At 45.1% G+C, this 17,558-nt stretch overlaps 1 protein-coding gene across 1 annotated transcript in view; it reads left to right on the top strand.

Moving 5' to 3' along the window:
* The window catches only part of LOC127542410 (transmembrane 9 superfamily member 2-like), an 89,026-nt gene that overhangs the window by 4,020 nt on the left and 67,448 nt on the right, over positions 1-17,558 (top strand). Inside the window, exons 2-5 of the mRNA XM_051967978.1 lie at positions 7,091-7,158; positions 8,619-8,712; positions 10,048-10,175; positions 10,378-10,507. Coding sequence (XP_051823938.1) covers positions 7,091-7,158; positions 8,619-8,712; positions 10,048-10,175; positions 10,378-10,507 — 420 coding nt within the window. The remainder of the gene's footprint in view (positions 1-7,090; positions 7,159-8,618; positions 8,713-10,047; positions 10,176-10,377; positions 10,508-17,558) is intronic.

Here is a 17,558-nt window from a genome sequence, read left to right as displayed (position 1 = left end):
GAGACTCCTTTGCTTTCTAAGTAAGATCCATGATCCTTTTCCTCAATTTAGGAGAAAACTTTATTCTTTGACCCCCTTCAAGGCTGGAGGTAGAAGGTGTCTAGCTCCTCCTGTTCCTCTATTTTTTTCCTAAATCCGAGCTAGATTCCTCGTTCAGGGGCTTCCCCTTGGCTTAATTTGCTCAATCCTGATGGAGTCAGTGAGATTTCTCTCGGGCTGCTTTTTGGATCCCGAGACAAAGGTAGCGATGAAGTCTGTACCTTAGAGGCAAGTTCATTGTCTTGCTGGCCACTTGTCTTTGATGGAGCTATTCGCGCCTCTGGGCCCTTTGTTAGCTGTGGAATACTTCCTTTGCTCTGGAAGCCCTTCCCCTTTATCTTACTATAGACTACCTCTCCCATACTCAAATTGGGCCCAAATCCGAATTGGGGTACAGCTTTGCATATAGAAAGAAACTTCTTGGGGTGTGGGGGGAGAGGGCTAGGAGGCAGTTTTGGGGACTAAGCCCAAAGATGGAGAGGTGATCCCCTTTCCTACTCATCAGCCAACATTTAGTGGATGCTTTCTAAAGGTTGCAGACATTATCTCCACGCTGATAAAAGTTGAAAGCAAAAGCCAGAGCTCTACTAGTGTGTCCTCTATCTCCTTACCTTTATTGGGAGCTGTCCCCGTGCCAGAAATGCACTCCACCCTCACCTCGGATTTAGAATCTTTCCACTGGGGTTGAGTGAAACATGTGAATTATAGTTGCCCGGATCTCAGATGAAAAGTAAGTGCTGGGAGTTCAGAAGCCGCCGGCGTCCCTCTCACCTCCTCCCAGATGCCGAGTACATTCCTCTGGGCCTGGAGAGTTTGTTTCTTGGCCAGAAATCAAAATAAAGCAGTTGTTGAATGATGGGGAAAAGACCACCTGGGGGGCGGCCATCAGAAAAAGCAATATTCGAGCCGAGCTTGGAAGGAAGCTAGGGATTCTGAGTTGGAGTGAAGAGGGAGGGCATTCTGGGCAAAGGGACGGTTTTGTTCAAAAGTAGAGAAATAAAGGGGGGATGTCATGTGAGGGACAGCAAGTAGGTTTGGATCCTAGAGTGCATGAAGGGAAGTAACATCTAATGAGTCTGAGGACAATAGGCTGGAGCCAGATTGTGAAGAGCTTTGGAGTTTGGCTCGGAGACTAAGCAATAGGGAGCCGAGGGAGATGTGTTAGTGGCCCACTTGGGACATTATAAGGGGATCAGACTTTTGAATGTTCTGCTTGTGAAAAGGTAAAAAAAAAAAGATTATCTGAGACCCTTTTGTTCACCCACTCCCAGGGCTCACAGGGGAGCCTGGCACAGAGTCCGGTGAGAAGATGAGAGTTTTGTCTGAAGCTAAAATCCAGGTTGGGGCGTTAAGATTCCCACTGGTCCTCCGTGTGGGCTCTTGGCCCTTTCTGAAAATGCACAGTCATTCCCTAGGTCAGGATGATGTTGTTATTGTTCAGCCATCCAGTAGGGTCCGTCTTGTCGTGGGTTATTTGGAAAAAGATACTGATTTGCCATTTCCTTCTGCAGTTCATTTTACAGATGAAGAAACTGAGGCAGGGCAGCTAAATGGCACCAGCCCCGAAGCCAGGAGGAACCGAATTCAAATTTGATCTCAGACACTTTACGTGTCCTAGCTGTGGGACCCCGGGCAAGTCACTTAACCCCAATTTCCTCACAAATCCCCAAAACATAACAGGAAATTGAGGCAAATATAAAGTGACTTGCTTGGGGTCCCAGAGTTCGTAATACCTGAGGTGGCATTTCAGTTCAGTTCTTCCTGATTCCAGGCCCGCACCTGGAGCAGCGACATGGGGGCAGCTATGTGGCCCCCACGGAGCCACTCCAGGCTAGAATGTAGCTGAGCCAGGGCCCCCATGGAGCTGCCCCAGGCCAGAATGTAACTAAGTTGGGGGGAAGCTGAGGAGGTACTGTGCCAGTTGAACAAACCCAGAGAACATAGTGTAGCAGCTTTCCCAGCAGGGAGCAGTGCATCTCAAGAAGCTCTGGTGAGGGGAATCGCCTTGGCCACATGTTCTTTGTGTGTGTGTTGGGGGGGGCATCTTTCAACGTTCGTTCTTCCCACTGTTTTTACTTATTTATTTTATTAATAATTTTTAATTTTCAAAATCTATGCAAAGGTAGTTTTTAACATTCACCCTTGCAAAACCTCCCACCGGGTTTTTGTAGCAGAATGGATTCTAGATTTATGGAGAGGACGGCTCGTCACTGCTATTAATGCCGTGCCATTTTAATAAATGCCTTTGCTTTGAGCTGAGTCAAACAGGTGCTTATTAAAAGTGAATCAACTGCTAGGGGCTCAGTGGCTATAGTTTGAGCACTAAGACCCCCCAGAGTCCTTGTGATTGAGTTTCAAAGTACTTCAGAAGGGACATTCCCCAAAGTTTTATCAGACTGAATGTTATCCAATATTTACCTCTTTTTTTTTTTTTTTTTTTTTGCTGAGGCAATGGGGGTTAAGTGACTTGCCCAGGATGACACAGCCAGGAAGTGTTAAGTATCTGAGGTCCAATTTGAACTCAGGTCCTCATGATTCAGGGCTGGTGTTCTATCCACTGCGCTACCTAGCTGCCCCCAATATTTACCTCTTTTCAGTCTGGCATATTTTTATATAAAACTCTGCTCGTGAGGATGTGCCATAGACTCCGACGTGGGCTACTGTGGCCTCCCATAGAACCCAACCATCACAGGCAGGCTGCAAAGTCTAACGAAGGAGGAACTTCCAGGAACAGCAGTTAAAGGTGCGGGGGAAAGGAGTGCAAAGAAGAGGCGGTAGGCTGATCTCAGGGGGACAGATGAGGATGGAGCTGGCCAGCCTCTCAGCGCCAAGAGAAAGGGAGAAAAGCCCCTAGAGTACTGAGTGGACCCTCTTGAGTAAGTCTGTGGGAGAATAGCGTGAGAGAAGCTGAGGCTGGGCAGCCATCCCCCCCCCCCCCCCATAGGTGTTTTATCTTTGTCATTACAGTATAGATGGGTTTTGTTCTGTTATCACAAGCTGCTCCCGGGCCATTTTCTTCATTTGTCACCTCCACGATACCTGTTACGAGACTGAGCGCCGGACTGCCACCGTGCAGTAACTCGCGGGAAGCCGGTGCCGAAGGGCAGCCCCTGCCTGCTCTCTGCCACCTAGCTGGGTACTGAAGAGAAGCTCTCCTCGGTTTACCTTTTTGGTTATATCATAGCTTGTTCAGCTCTAAAAAGAGTGATTTAGTCTAAATGGTCACCAGGATTCCTACTAGCTCTGCCATGTAGTGACTCTATATTGATGAAATGGAGAGGGAGCTGAGTGATATGCTGGGTACAGTGCTGGGCTTGGAGTCTCGCAGATATTTACTGGCTGTTTTAAACTGGGCAAGTCATTTTGCCTCTAGCTACCTTAGTTTCCTCATTTGTAAAATGGGGAAAATAATAGCACCTCCCTCCCAGAGTTTTTGTGAGGATCAGATGAGATCATTTTGAAGCCCTGAGCCCAGTGTCTGGCACATAGTAAGCCCTGCATACATGTTAGCCATTACCTATTATTATTATTATTATTATCATTATTAAATTCTTCCTCAGACACGCACTAGCTGTTTAATCCTGGGCAGGGCACTTGGCCTTTCTGAGACTGGGCTTCTTCGTCTGTAAGACGAGGGGGCCAGAGCACACGGCTCCGCATGTATGAGGCTGCAGTGTTCTGTGGTTCTTGGTAGCATACTCACGTACGTGAAGCCAGTGGGCCGGAGCCCCTCGCACGGTGACATTGCTTTGTTTTTGCCTCTCTCTCCCCTCGTCCCCGGTCGTACGTTAGATTGTGACTGCCCTCTTAGCTCGTGAGCCAGGTGAGTCCGGCCTGACCCCCTCCGTATGATATACCCCGAAGACTGGATTTTCAGTCTTTTTAGATTGTGGAGCAAGGAGGAGAAGGCTGCGAGGCAACCATTTCAGTGCTAACCAGAGGGATGCATCTGCTGTCTCTGCCGTTTATAAATCAGAGTTTGGCCGATTGCAATTCACAACGAAGTCCCTCATTGCTCATCTTTCCCTAAACTGTGTTTGATGGCTATAGCATGCTGTTTCTAATTTAATAAATCAATACATTTATTGTATTTTTTCTTTTTGAAAAATTTATTTTTTTTTATGAATCACATTGAGAGAGAAAAATCAGAGTAAAAGGGAGAAAACACGGGAGAGGAAAAACAACAGGGAAAAAAGAAGTGATCATAGCATGTGTTGATTTCCATTTCGACTGTATTTTTATTTAAAGACCCATAGCTCTTTTGCCTTCCTGTGGTATCCACGAGAAGGTTTCTCTGCAGTGAGTGAAGGTTTGTCTTGTTATTTTATCAGCGCAGATGTGTGCTGGGCTTTCCTTTCCGAAAGGCGTGTGCCACTGTGCAGATGCGTAAAGCCGGTGACTTAAGGGGCCATTTCTTTGGGTCAGAAGAAGCGCCCCGCTTTACAAAATAATTTCTCGCCACGTTCTTTTGCAAGTAGACAGCTTTCCAGGTGCGTGAAAAATAGAACGCCTTCTGCTTCAGTTTTGTAAGGGAAAGAGAGATCTGCTTTTTAGTCACCGTGCCCCTTCCCTCTTCACTTAGCCAAACATAGCTACCTGTTCCTTCGGTGCAGGGCTCTGAGAGGTTTTATGTTAAAATGATAGAAAGATTGTGGGGCAAGGGGAGGAGTGATGGGAGGCAGCCATTTCAGTGGTAACTAGGGGGATGCATCTGCTGTCTCTGCTGCTTATAAATTATAAATTAGTTTATAAATTAGCTTCTACTAGGCGAGGAGAGCATTTCTGTTATTTCACAGAATGAGCCGATCCCTCTGTTCTCTACCTTTCTGATGCTCTGTTCTGTAGGCTAAGAGCCTCCCCTAGTGCCTCATTGAGATGCGGAGGTGATCCGACTTCCTCGGCTCTTCCAACGGGGAGGATGAGATGTGGCCACGAGGGTCTCTGATACGATCAGAGTGCCCGGGTCTGGACCCCCGTACGGTTGGCGGCTGAGAACGAGGACGGCCGAGGACGGGAGCCCGTGGCTGGCGTGGCCGTAGCCGTTCTAGGAGACAGTCTGAAATTGTTCGGGAGCTCGTGTTCTGTGGTCAGGGAGGGAATCTATTCCCTTGCTCGGGAATCTATTGATTTTTACTTTAGACAGAGGCAAATTTATTTTTACTTTACTCAAGACCTCCAGAGCCATGGAATCTAATCCTCATCTGAATAGGATAATAATAATAATAATAATAATAATAATAATAATAATAATAATAATAATAATAATAGTATTTCTGTAGCAACTTAAGATTTAAAGTACAACGCTGTGGGATAGGTGCCTGTGTTATCCCCATTTTACAGATGGGGAAACTGAGGCTCAAGGACTAAGGGATTTGCCCAGTGTCACACAACTAATAAATGTTTGAATGGGGCTTAGAACGTGGGTCTCTCTGACCCTTAAGTCCAGCACTCTCTCCACTAGACCAGAGGGATCAGATCTCTGACCCTGGGGTCACATGCAGGTATGACGTTACCAAATCTGCCTTGGATGATGTGACGGGGAAATATTGAACAAAATAAAGAAAAAATATAGGAAGACATAGCTAATGTTACTTTTAAAAACTAAATCAGTATGCAGCCTATGGGGGATCCTTAGAACTTGTATATATACAGTTGTTGGGGTTTTTTGGGGGCATGGAGTGACTTGCCCAGGGTCACACTGCAAGTGTTGAGTGTCTCAGACCAGATTTGAACTTGGCTCTTCCTGACTCCAGGGCCAGTGCTCTAGCCATTCTTCCACCTCCCTGTCCCCTTCGGTACAGTTTAATAGCCTCCACTTGTGTTTGCCGTGGCCTCCACTTGTGTTTGCCGTGGACTCCATTGTTCTAAGCCATCCTGCCTCAGCAGAGCCCACCCTCCAACATCCCGGATGGGGCCTTCAGTTAGTCTCTGCTCAAAGACCCTTTGGGACAGTTTGAATCGGCAGAAAGTTTTCCTCATATCGGACTGAAATTCACCTCTTTGAAAACCTCTGCTTCCTGGTTTTGCCCTTACGAGCCAATGAATGCCTCTTCCCTGGGGCTGCCCTGCCAACACTTGAAGACAGCTTTTCTGTTCTTCCCTCCCCCCACCCCTCAAGCCTCAACATCCTCATCTGTAAAATGAGCCGGAGAGATTAGGACTTGACTGACATCACATGTAAATCGTGGTGTTGAGTGTCTAGCTCCTGGTTTTTTCTGGTGCACCGGCATCGTAGTCCTCAGTCACCATCCCGAGAGGCTTGGCTGGCTGGCTTCTTAACCCCCAGAGTAGGTTAGAAGGCACATAGGGAGTGGAAGGGGTAGGGTAGGGAGGGCAGGGGAAGGCTGGAATCAGTCACCATGACAGCAGCATGAAATTATGGCCAGCAGCAAGAGCAACTTGATAAGTGGCCATAGCTTACAGAAGGTATGGCTCTCAGGGGCTATTTAACGTAAGAACAAATAAGCCCACGGATCACACTGGCTTATGAAACAAACGTGTGTGTGCACACACAAGCCTTACTCCATGCTAATTGGGCTTCAGCAGGTTAATTTTGAGTCACAACGAAACTTCCAGGTTTTTTGTTCTGAAATAAATGCCAAGCAGAGGTGAAAGTGGAAAGATAGCCGTCTGAGAAAGGTAATGTGGACCGGTGGCTCACTAAGCAGAGAGGACAGAGATTTCAACCTGCACTCCTCCATCCTCCTGTCACTTAGCCTCCGAGGGTTCTTGGCGACTCTTTGTAAGATTTGGATGTTGCAGAGACATCCGATGATCTCCTTCGGTAGGGGAAGCTTCCTCATCCGGAGGACCCTTTATCAGTGAAATGCCAGGTCCGTTCCCGGCCCTACGAGTCCAGATGACTAAAATTGGGCCATGGTCTGTTGCTCCTTAAAGCCATACGCTGCAGTTCCCGGAGACGTTTACTTATCTCGAATACCTCTTTCCCCACAATGATGGATAAATGGTAGCAATAGGTCTGATTGTCCTGAAGTTAATTCAGGCTATTTTTCTACTTTCCATTATCAATAAACATCTTTTCATTTTTCAGCATTTAATAGAGCTCTTTGTGAACAGACTGGATTCGGTGGAATCAGTTTTGCCTTATGAATATGATGCGTAAGTATGGCGTAAATAATCAGTGTGGTACAGCTCAGCATGTGAAAATGTGCCTTATCTCTTATCGGGGCATCCAAATGACAGTGTTTCTTCATCTGAATGTAATGGTAACCTTGGAACAAAGGAAGTCGTGAGGGCAATCTCAAGAGCCTGTGCAAACACAAATGCTTGGCCGGGATTTCTAGAAAGTGACTCTCTGTATTTGCCCTTTCTCCAGAAGGTTAATTATAAAGTGATTTATAAACATTAGTCCAAGTTCTAAACAATTCTGGAAAATGTTGGGTTTCTTTCCAAAATGTCATCATTATCCTTAAACCTTTTTTAAAAGAGCACTTTCTCCCCTAGCACCTGATATGGGAGTATATTCAAAATACTTAGACTGTTGGTTATCAGCTTCGATTATATGTGATCAGGCATTTAAGAGTAGTAGCTGTTCACGTGAGCTATTCAGAATGCCGTAGTTGCATTTCATGGCACGTGGGTATGTCTGATTTACATTTTTCTTGGCTTTTTTGTGGTCTCTTTGGTAAGCTGGTTGATTGGAGGAGTGGGGAGCAGGGGGGACTTTGGAGTTCTTTTCCCTTATCGATGGGGACTGATAGTTATCTTTTCTAAGTTTCATCCCTAGAAATTAGTGTACATTTAAAACTTTCTTGGGATTTGTCATTTGGGTACTGATTTTCAAGCTTATCTTGGAAAAGAAAGAGGCCACCTGGAATTCTAGAGCCAGACCAGCTCAGTCTTGGTGTTAAAGAAATTTGGGTTCTAGTCCCACCCCTGGCACAACCCTGCTGTGTGACTCTGGACGATAGATACCCTTGATGTCTCGGTGCTCTGGGCAACTCGGAGAAGTTGGTGATCTGCACTGGTAAAAGGAATTTCCTCATGTTTTTCCCCAGTGAGATCACAGATCTAGACCAAAAAAGGGGGAAAAGTATTTAAATGTTTATTGTTTTATTAACTGGGAATAGGATGCTCATACTGCTGCTCCAGTGCCTTTAGATGACAGTGCAGTGTTTTTTTTTCTGCTCCAAAATACAGTTCATCCTGAAAAATAGGAACCCGTGCAGTTGTTCTAAAACTAGGTTTTAATCTTGTACCACATTTGTGGAGTTGTCAAACTCAGACATCAAGGATAAAGACCTACCTATTATATTAATGAGATCTTTATAGATCTTTGAAATTGGCAAACTGGTTTCTGCAGTCGTTTTAAATGAATGCTGTTATCCGGACTCTTAAAAGTCAATTTTATTATTGTCACAGAGTGCTTTGGTGTTTCTATATAAGATCATATTTTGGAGACTGGAGAAACAATCAATCAAGAGTCTTTAGGGTAGAAATTTCGAGTTAGTAAAGCAACTACTAAGTCTATTGGAGGGAATCTAGGTGAATTGAAAGTCTATGTATCTTAAAGATTTTCTTTCTTGATTTTATATCTTAGTGGAATTTCTCTTTTCCAGCTTTGACTTTTGCAAAGATTCAGAAGAAAAAAGGCCTTCGGAAAATCTTGGCCAAGTGCTGTTTGGAGAGAGAATAGCGTCATCGCCATACAAGGTTATCTACCCCATCCTTTGAATCTTTTTTGAAAGATGAAGCCTCTCAAAGCCTCCTGCTCCTGCCCGACAGCACAAAGTCTCTGTTCACTTTCAAAGGAGCTAGAAACCAATGTCGTTAATGTCATTTAAAGAAAGCCATTGAATTATTGGCCGGCCGCTTCTCCCCAGTACCATTAGCGATACAGCAATGCTGTTTTCTTTCTGAACTTTTAATCTTGTCGTGGGAGGGTTCTGCCTTGTACCTTTCTTCGACAAAACAGTACAGGAGAGCACGATTCGGTCCCTGCCTCCTTGCAAATGAGATGGGGAGGGAGATGGGTGCTGAATGGGTGTTTCCCTGGTCCCTTAGGGTTACTGCATGGTGGGAGGGAGGGGCTACTCTGTGACCTTGAAAGGCCCTTCAGATGCTGACATCCTTCAGTTTTAAAACTGTACAATCAGAGATGGTCAGATGATAACATCGTGCCAACGGCCAAGCGGGCCGTCCTCTCGGGGGCCCGGGGTTTGGTAGGACCGCTCAGCCGAGCCGTGCAAGAGAGCCAGTCCGAGGTAGCTGGACCGCAACCATCTCACACAAAGAGGATCTTTCTCGTTGTTGCAGTTGGTGCAATTTCAGAATGCAGGCCGCCTCTACCTAATGTGGTTCATTAGTTCCACGAGAATGCCATTTATGTCTGTGCAGTAAACAATATGGCACCAATAACCAAAGTGATGCTTGGCTCTCTTGCCGCTCTGGGGTCCAAGTACCCTCTCGGAGCGCTGCCACTTACTCACTTTGCAGCTGGGTAGCCGAGCAGGAACAGCATCGGGGCCGGCTTGTCGTGTGCTCACGCTCTTGCCAGGAGGTGAAGTTGATTGAGGCAACGTTTGGGGTGGCAGAAAAAGAGAGCGAAAAGCCCTACTGTACCGTCCCTTTAGCCTTGTTTGGCGTTCAGGTGGTTAAGACCCTGAGTTGGCTCTATGCCCCCAAAGTGCCACCCTTATCATCTCTCTTAGGTAGCCATATTCTACCCAGTTCTCCCCATGTTCTCCCCAAGGTCAGCATTATAAATGGCCTCAAGTGACTTTTGGAAAACTCACATAATTAAAGAACGTGAATTATTTGGTTTACTTCCTAGACCACGAGAGAGACTTAATGCATTTGATAAATATGGAGCAGATACGTCTCCATTTAGATTCTGCATTAAAATGGAAAGGAGAAATAGTTTGCTGGAAAATTGTCCCCCCTCCATAACAGAGTGTTTATTGTTTGATCTTTAGTTTATAAAATGTAAGAGGAAGATTTGATAAATCTCTCATACCTTTTCTTTTCTTTTCTTTTTTGGGGGAGAAGTTTACTTTTAACCATGAAGAAAAATGTGTGAAAGTGTGTGTAAAATCTTACGATCCCAAAAACGAGAGTGAAAAGAAGAAGCTGGCCTTTTTGAAGAAAGGAATACAGCTGAACTACCAGCACCACTGGTGGGTTGGCACCTAGGGGAAGGTGACGATGTTGCCCGGCTCCTTGGGCTTAAGGGTGCTTTTACAGATGACCTAATTTGGGAGATTGTGGCTATTTCTACAACTTTGATTTTCACGAGAGAAAATGAGAAATCCTTTCATTTCAGAGATATGCTTCAAAATGTTTGTTAACATTTTTTATTCCTTTCTTTCTTGCCCTCAGGATCATCGATAATATGCCAGTAACGTGGTGCTATGATGTGGAGGATGGACAAAAGTACTGTAATCCGGGATTTCCGATAGGATGCTTTGTCACCCCGAGCGGTAGAGTGAAAGATGCTTGTAACATTAACGTAAGTGTAGCAGGCGAGCTTCCTGCGAGGTTGAGGCCTCTCGCCCACTCAGCGCCGTTCCCGATAACAACCGACACTTTTTGAGCATTATATCTTTTAAACAAACTACTTAATAATTCCTTTTAAATAAGACTGAGATAGGAGCTGTGAGTGATGAGTAGGCCAAGAATTGTGAGTAATAACCGAATTAAAGGCAGAAACCCGGTTATCATCCCCTTCTCTCTTGGCAAGGTTATAATATTTTGTTCTGAAGATATTTCTTTGAGTTTAGCAACAAAATGTTATTAAGAACATTGTAGCAGGAGTCAGGAGACCTGGATTCTCATCCATTCAGTGCCCTGCCACTAAATTACCGTGTGCCCTTGGGGTGAATCACTTTGATGTATCTCTTTTCAAAAATTGTTATCCCTGTCCAAGGGCAGCGGATGTCTTATGCTTGATATTCACTCATTCATTCATTCAACAAAAGCTTAGTAGGCAGCTAGGTGGAACAGTGAGACGGCGGGATGGACTCGGGAGTCTGGGAGACCAGAATTTGAATCTCAGCTCCCATACTTATTATCTGTCAGCTTCCACACTCATTATCTCTGTGATCCCGGACAAGTCACTTTGACTCTTTTCAGCGGCAGGTTTCTCATTTGTAAAATGGAGCTGACGATAACCATCTGTGTTAACGTATGAGGGTCAAATGAAATAATCGGTGTGGCCTGTTTTGCAAACCTTTGTAGTGAGTGGCCCAGTGACTGCCATGTGAAAGGCATTATTTGAATGAGTGTAGTATGTCAAGCCAGGGTTAAGGGCTGGAATTATGACTTCATCTGAAAAAGAAACTCCCTTTACCAGTGCTGGGGAGTGCCTTCTCTGCAACTCAAAGCACTTGTCCAGGTTCATTATAGCCAGGATGTGTCGGCAGCGGGACTCGCACCTGGGTCTTACTGGTGCTTTTTGCAACACCATGCTTCAACTAGGCAGTTGGATGGTACGGTGAATAGAGCACTGGGCCTGGGGTCAGGAACATCTAAATTCAGATCCAATTTCACACGGGTATTAGCCGTGTGACCCTGGGTGGGTCGCCTAACCTCTCTGCCTCAGTTTCCTCATCTATAAAATGGAGATAATAACAGTGTCTATCTTGCAGGATTGTTGTGAGGATCAAATGAAACTACTTCTAAGGTGCTTAGCACAATGCCTGGCACGTAGTAGGCACTCTAGAAATGCTTATCCACTCTTTCCCTCCCTCTCATTTAATGCTAGCTTAAAGAAATTAAGCGAATAATCAGTTGCAGAGAACATAGTGGGAAAACAACAGTGAGGGGTATTAGAAGGCTTAGAAGGGGGCTCCTTCCCCCGAAGTCTGTGAACTGGTTTGCAAACCCTTTGGAAGGATGTTCTTGTCATCTGATGGGCTTCCTTGGGAATCCTCGGGATCTTGCCTTCTGCCTTCAAGATTCTGGTTCTCAGCAGGGGTCCAGAGGTGTCCCATGACACTAAGAAGATTCCGCATTCCTATGGTAGAGGAATTAAGGAAGTAATCGGGTCCACAGCTAGAGCTCAGTGTCTGGGGGCCATGGAGCTTTTAACTTTCTGCGGCACAAAGGAGAGTCCCTGTTTCACGGGGACGAGCTAGCTGCCGGTTTTTGTTCCGTTCCCTGGGTTCAGTGCCAGGTGTAGAGTTAGGGAAGACCCGAGTTTGAATCCTGACTCTGAAACTTTGTGGTCGGATGGCAAGTCACGTCACCTCTCAGAACCTTTGCCCACTTGGGGACAGTGAGACCTGTGTCACCTTCCAAGCCCTAGAGAAATGAGAGTTTGATTTGGGTGACTTTTGTCTGCCCCGCTCTGCTCTCTGCGCTGATATCCGTCACATGCAAAAACCTTATTGATTCTTCCTTCCTTGTTTTTGTTCTTTCTTGGCAGACCGTGAAGGCAAACATGAAAGGCTTCAGAGGGCAGTGTGGCAACTTAGGGCACAGGGCTTATTTTCTTCAATAAAAATATTACATTCTGTTGAATGTGTTCTGCACCTTGGCTCTTAATAAGGTTAAAGCTGGAAGTGATTTTAGACATAATTTAATTTATCTGCATGGTTTCTTCCCTCCCCCTTCTTCTTCTTCTTCTTCTTCTTCTTCTTCTTCTTCTTCTTCTTCTTCTTCTTTTTTTTTTTTTAATTTTTAGCAGACTCTATATCCATGGAATAGGCAATTCGAATAATTTGCCCTTGCTAACCAGTAGGGAACCCGAGGGGAGCTTAGGGCCATAGCCAGAAAGCTGTAAACTATGACCTCTGCCCCAGCCATTGAAACCAATGAAAGCCTGGGACAAATCCTTGAACAGAATGTCCCCAGGCCTGGAATGCCCCCCCCCCTCATTTCTGCCTCCTGGGCTGCCTTCTAGGCTCAGCTTACATGTGAGGAAGCCTTTCTTGGTCCCTCTACTGATCCACTCTCTCTTTTCTCTCTTTAAATTAACTTCTTTTTCTATCCCCTACTACAGTCCTTCTGAAGGGATGGGCCACTGACTCAGGGGGTCTGTGACATCAGAACTAGTCATCCTAAGATTTGCGATATTTTTGTTTTTTCACATGATCATTATCAATAGATATAATCCATGTAAACAAAAATTGCTGGGGGGCATCCTCAGTAATTTTTAAGACTATTCCGGGGGTCCTGAGACTAAAAAGCTTAAGCTTTGGGCTGCTAGGTGGCACTGTAGTGGATAGCTTGCTAGGTCTGCATTCGGGAAGACTTATTCATCTTTCTGAGGTCAAATCTGACTTCAGATAATTATTGGCTGGGTGACCCTGGTCAAGTCACTTCACCCTGTTTGACTCAGTTTCCTCATCCGTAAAGCGAGCTAGGAAATAGCAAACATTCCAATATCTCTGCCAAGAAAACCCTAAGCTAGAGAGTCAGACATGACGGAAAATGACTAAATCGTGAGGTTATTCAAGAAGAATGGAACCTCCTTGAAGGCGGCAGGATCTGGGTTTTTTTTTTTATTAGAATAGTGCCATTCACATAATAAGTGAGTAATATTCATTGATTTTTAGTTTCAGATAAAAGGGTCAGTTTGGTGACTTTGAAAATTTCAGCTCACTTTCTGTTGCTCTTGGCAACACATAAACCCCCTTGGGGGAAATAATGGGGAAGAAAAAGTAAGATGTGTTTCAGAGCAAGGGAAAATGAGCAAATGGAGAAAATTCATGAATAAATAAAATAAAATCCTTCCAAAATAAATAAAAATTCACAAAGCTTTATTAAGCACCTTTTGTGTGGGAGGCACCATGAGGGATGGTGGAGAGTACAAAGGCAAGACAAAATGAATCCCTGCCCTTAAGGATCTTGTGTTTCCCTGAAGAAGAACAACTTAGAAATAGGTAAACAGAAGAGCCCCAATTTGAGGAGGCGGGAGAGAATGGTTAGGCATAAGAGGGTCAGGAAAGATTTCCAAATAGGAAATTGCACATTAACTGAGGCTTTAAAGGGAACTTGAGATCCCAAATAGTAGAGATGAGAAGCAAAGGCACTACAGGACCAGGAGACAAAGGTGTGGTGATGGGAGATGGAATGCTAAGTTCAGGGAACGGCAGTGAAGCTAGTGTGGTTGGAGCATTGACATTCTGAATAATGTACACGGTAAGACCAGAGAGAGGTAACCTGGAACTCAATTATAAGGGGCTTTCAATGCTAGGGCAGCTGGTTGTATTTTCTTCTAGAGGGCATAGAGAGCCTCTGAAGGTCCTAGAATTGGAGAGGAGCATGGTCAGTCTTTTTTTAAAATTTAATTTATTTTAATATACATTGCTTTATGAATCATGTGGGGAGAGAAAAATCAGAACAAAAGGGAAAAACCACGGGAGAGAGAAAAAACAAAAAAGTGAAAATAGAGTGTGTTGATTTACATTCAATCTCCTCAGTTCTTTTTCTGGTTGCAGATGGCATTTTCTATCCAAAGTCTATTGGGATCACCATGGATCACTGAGCCACTGAAAAGAACCAAGTCTTTCATAGTCTGTCATTGGCAACATTCTTACTGTCATTGTGTACAATGTATTCCTGGTTCTGCTTGTTTCTTTCAGCAACAGTTTGTGTAAATCTTCCCAGGCCTTTCTATAATCAGCTTGTTCATCATTTTTAGAGAATAGTAGTATTCCATTACCTTCATGTACCACAATTTATTCAGCCATTCCCCAACTGGGGCATCTACTCAGTCTCTAGTTCCTTGTACAAACGAGCCGCTACAAACATTTTTGCACGTGTGGGTCCTTTTCCCTCCTTTATGATTTCCTTGGGATACAGATCCAATAATGGTACTGCTGGGTCAGAAGGTCTGCACAGTTTGATAGTCCTTTGGGCAGAGTTCCAAGTTGCTCTCCAGAATGGTTGGATCTGTTCACAGTTCCACCGACAATGTAGCAGTGTCCCAGTTTTCCCGCATCCCCTCCAACATTCGTCATTTCCTTTTCCTGTCATCTTAGCCAATCTGAGAAGTATAAAGTCATACCTCAGACTTTTTTTTACATTTGTATTTCTCTAATCAATAATGATTTAGAGCATTTTTATATGACTATAGATGACTTTCATGTCTTCATCTGAAAATTGTCTATTGATATCCTCATGGTCAGTCTTATGTTAATGGAAGATTGCCTTGGTGACTGGAAGGATGGTGGACAGAGAAGGGAGAAGCTAGAGGCCAGAAATCCCATTTGGAGAGTGTCACAAGACTCCAGGCAAGAGGGGATGAGTGGAGAGGAGGAGAGATTGTGGAAGGTAGCAAGACTTGGTGTCTGATGGGATATGTGGGAGTTGAGCATAATCATCCCTGTTAGAAACCTGAGTGACTGGAAGGGTGATGATGTGCCCAATGGAGCTAAGACTGTTTGGAGGAAGGGGTGGATGGGAAGTCCTGAGTTCTGCTTCAGACATTCTCAGCTTGACATGCCTTTGGGACATCTATGTGGAAATATCCAACGGATAGTTGGTGATGTGGGACAAGAGCTCGGGGAAGACACTAGATAGATATATAAGTCAGAGACTCATCTGCATAGAGGTAATAAAATGAGTTCTTGGCAGCTAATACAATGTCATTGCTGAGAGTGAGAGAAAAGCAGAGGGCCTAGCACAAATCCCTGCGTGAGAAGCACAGTTCTGGTCAAAGGAATGGGTAATGACCTAGCAAAGAAGACTTGGCAGTGGTAAAATAGAAAGGGAGGAGAGGAATAGAGGGAGGAGAAGGTGCTCAATAGCATTGAATGCCATAGAGAGGTCTGGAAAGCTGAATGGAGACTAGGAAGATATGATTGGATTTGGCCTCCCTGGAGAGAGCCGTTTCAGTAGGAGTGGGGAGGCTAGAAGCTAGGTTGCTAGGGGCTGAGAAGTGGGTGGAAGCCGAGAAAGTAGAGGCAATGGGTACATGGGGCCTTTTCTAAGAACCTGAACTGTCTGAAATGGGGCTTTCTGGTGCCGCAATAGGTGTTTGGAAGACTAAATCCAAGAAGGACAAACTCGGGGGGTGGCTCAGAGGTAAGAGTGCTACTCAATAGCTTTATTAAATGATTTCCTTACTTCAAAAGACCCCATAATTTCCTTGGTACAGGTATTCCCTACCTCAAACCCTGATGTTACCCTTCTTGATTTAGACATTCTTTGTTAGCTGTGGCCAGCCTTCTGGTAATGAGACTCCCATGCCTTGGCTGGTCCTTGGATGGGTGGGATGAGTTAGGACAGGACACGGTGCAGTCCCAGGAGTCTCTTTCGCTGGGGCGACTGTCTTGCAGAGTTTGTTTTTGTGTTGGCAGGTAGCCTTTAAGAGCCCAGGGTCACCTCTACGCTACATTGACACTTTAGAGTGGGACTCTGGTGGAGGAGCTGTAAATTGCTGACATGAAATGGCCATCATTAAAACCAGCCACGATTGGCAATTATCACCTCCTTCAAATGTCCATTGCTCACTTGTCCTCTCCCACAGGGAAAGGAGAGAGGGAGGAGATGAACAATATATCTGCTTAAATGAAAATGAAGGTTTGGGTTGGTTTTTTTTTTTTTTTTTTGGTCCAAGGCTGCTCATTTCTGTGAATTTGTTTTTAGTAGGAAAACCAGCACAATTTCGGCATAATGTCGGGATTTGCCCAGAGGCAAATCAGTGGTCGAATCGGAGAAGGCTTGTCATTGGGGAGACAGCCAGGTTTGGTCATGGTCCCTCACACACTGTATGAGTACATATAGGAGAAAGTGTTTAATATAGTAATTTAAGCTAAATTAAAATCTCTCTTTATACATCTGTCTTGTTTATGAGTCAATACCATTTCAAAGTTACAGCAATTTTCTTTCATGCACTTGTGGCTTTAATGTATTCCTATTGGCGCCTGCACGTTGTGTTGGCGCAGTAAGGAAGCCACGGTGGCAGAACTGTGGGGTCCATGAGCGATAGCTCTGAGGATCACATCAGCCCGCCTCACTCGGAACCCGCCTAGAGGCGGCGGATGAAAGCGGGCAGGGGGAGACCAACCCCTTGGGCAGGTGTTCTCGGCTGTCTCATCATCCCCTCGTTTCAGAGTCATCAAGTGAGACGTCTTTCAGACTGAGTGACGTAGTGGCAGAATGGTCCTTGTTTGTCTGGGTCCTATGTTGTACATTTGCCCATATCACCAAAATCTTGTGTCCAGGGACCACTGAAGGACTTGGGTGGTTATAACTGTCACTAACTCAGCATGTTGTGAACCCTGCCCCGCCCCCCCCCCCCCCGAACTTCCCTCTCCCCTTTCCATGTTCTCTTTGAAAGCTCTGTACCTGAGGTCGTAGGTCACAGCCTGGTCACTCTTTTTCAGAAATCAGTGGCCAGGAGATAGTTCCATGAGCAAAACTTGCATTGCTCCCTCCTTTACGGTTCTAAATGGCACTGCATTCCTTCATCCCTCCTCCTGTGCAGTTTAAAAATTACTTCTGTCTCTAGGGTAAAGGAACATATTTGCCTATAGCAAATATATGTTATTCCTCTGCAAACTGATTCTAATGAAAACCAAAAAAGGGAGAAGAAGGAAGGAAGCTGGGGG

The sequence above is a fragment of the Antechinus flavipes genome, chromosome X (genome assembly GCF_016432865.1).
Source record: "Antechinus flavipes isolate AdamAnt ecotype Samford, QLD, Australia chromosome X, AdamAnt_v2, whole genome shotgun sequence".
Classification (NCBI taxonomy): domain Eukaryota; kingdom Metazoa; phylum Chordata; class Mammalia; order Dasyuromorphia; family Dasyuridae; genus Antechinus; species Antechinus flavipes.
Note: the sequence above shows the minus strand (reverse complement) of the source record. Positions and strands in the feature narration are given on the sequence as shown.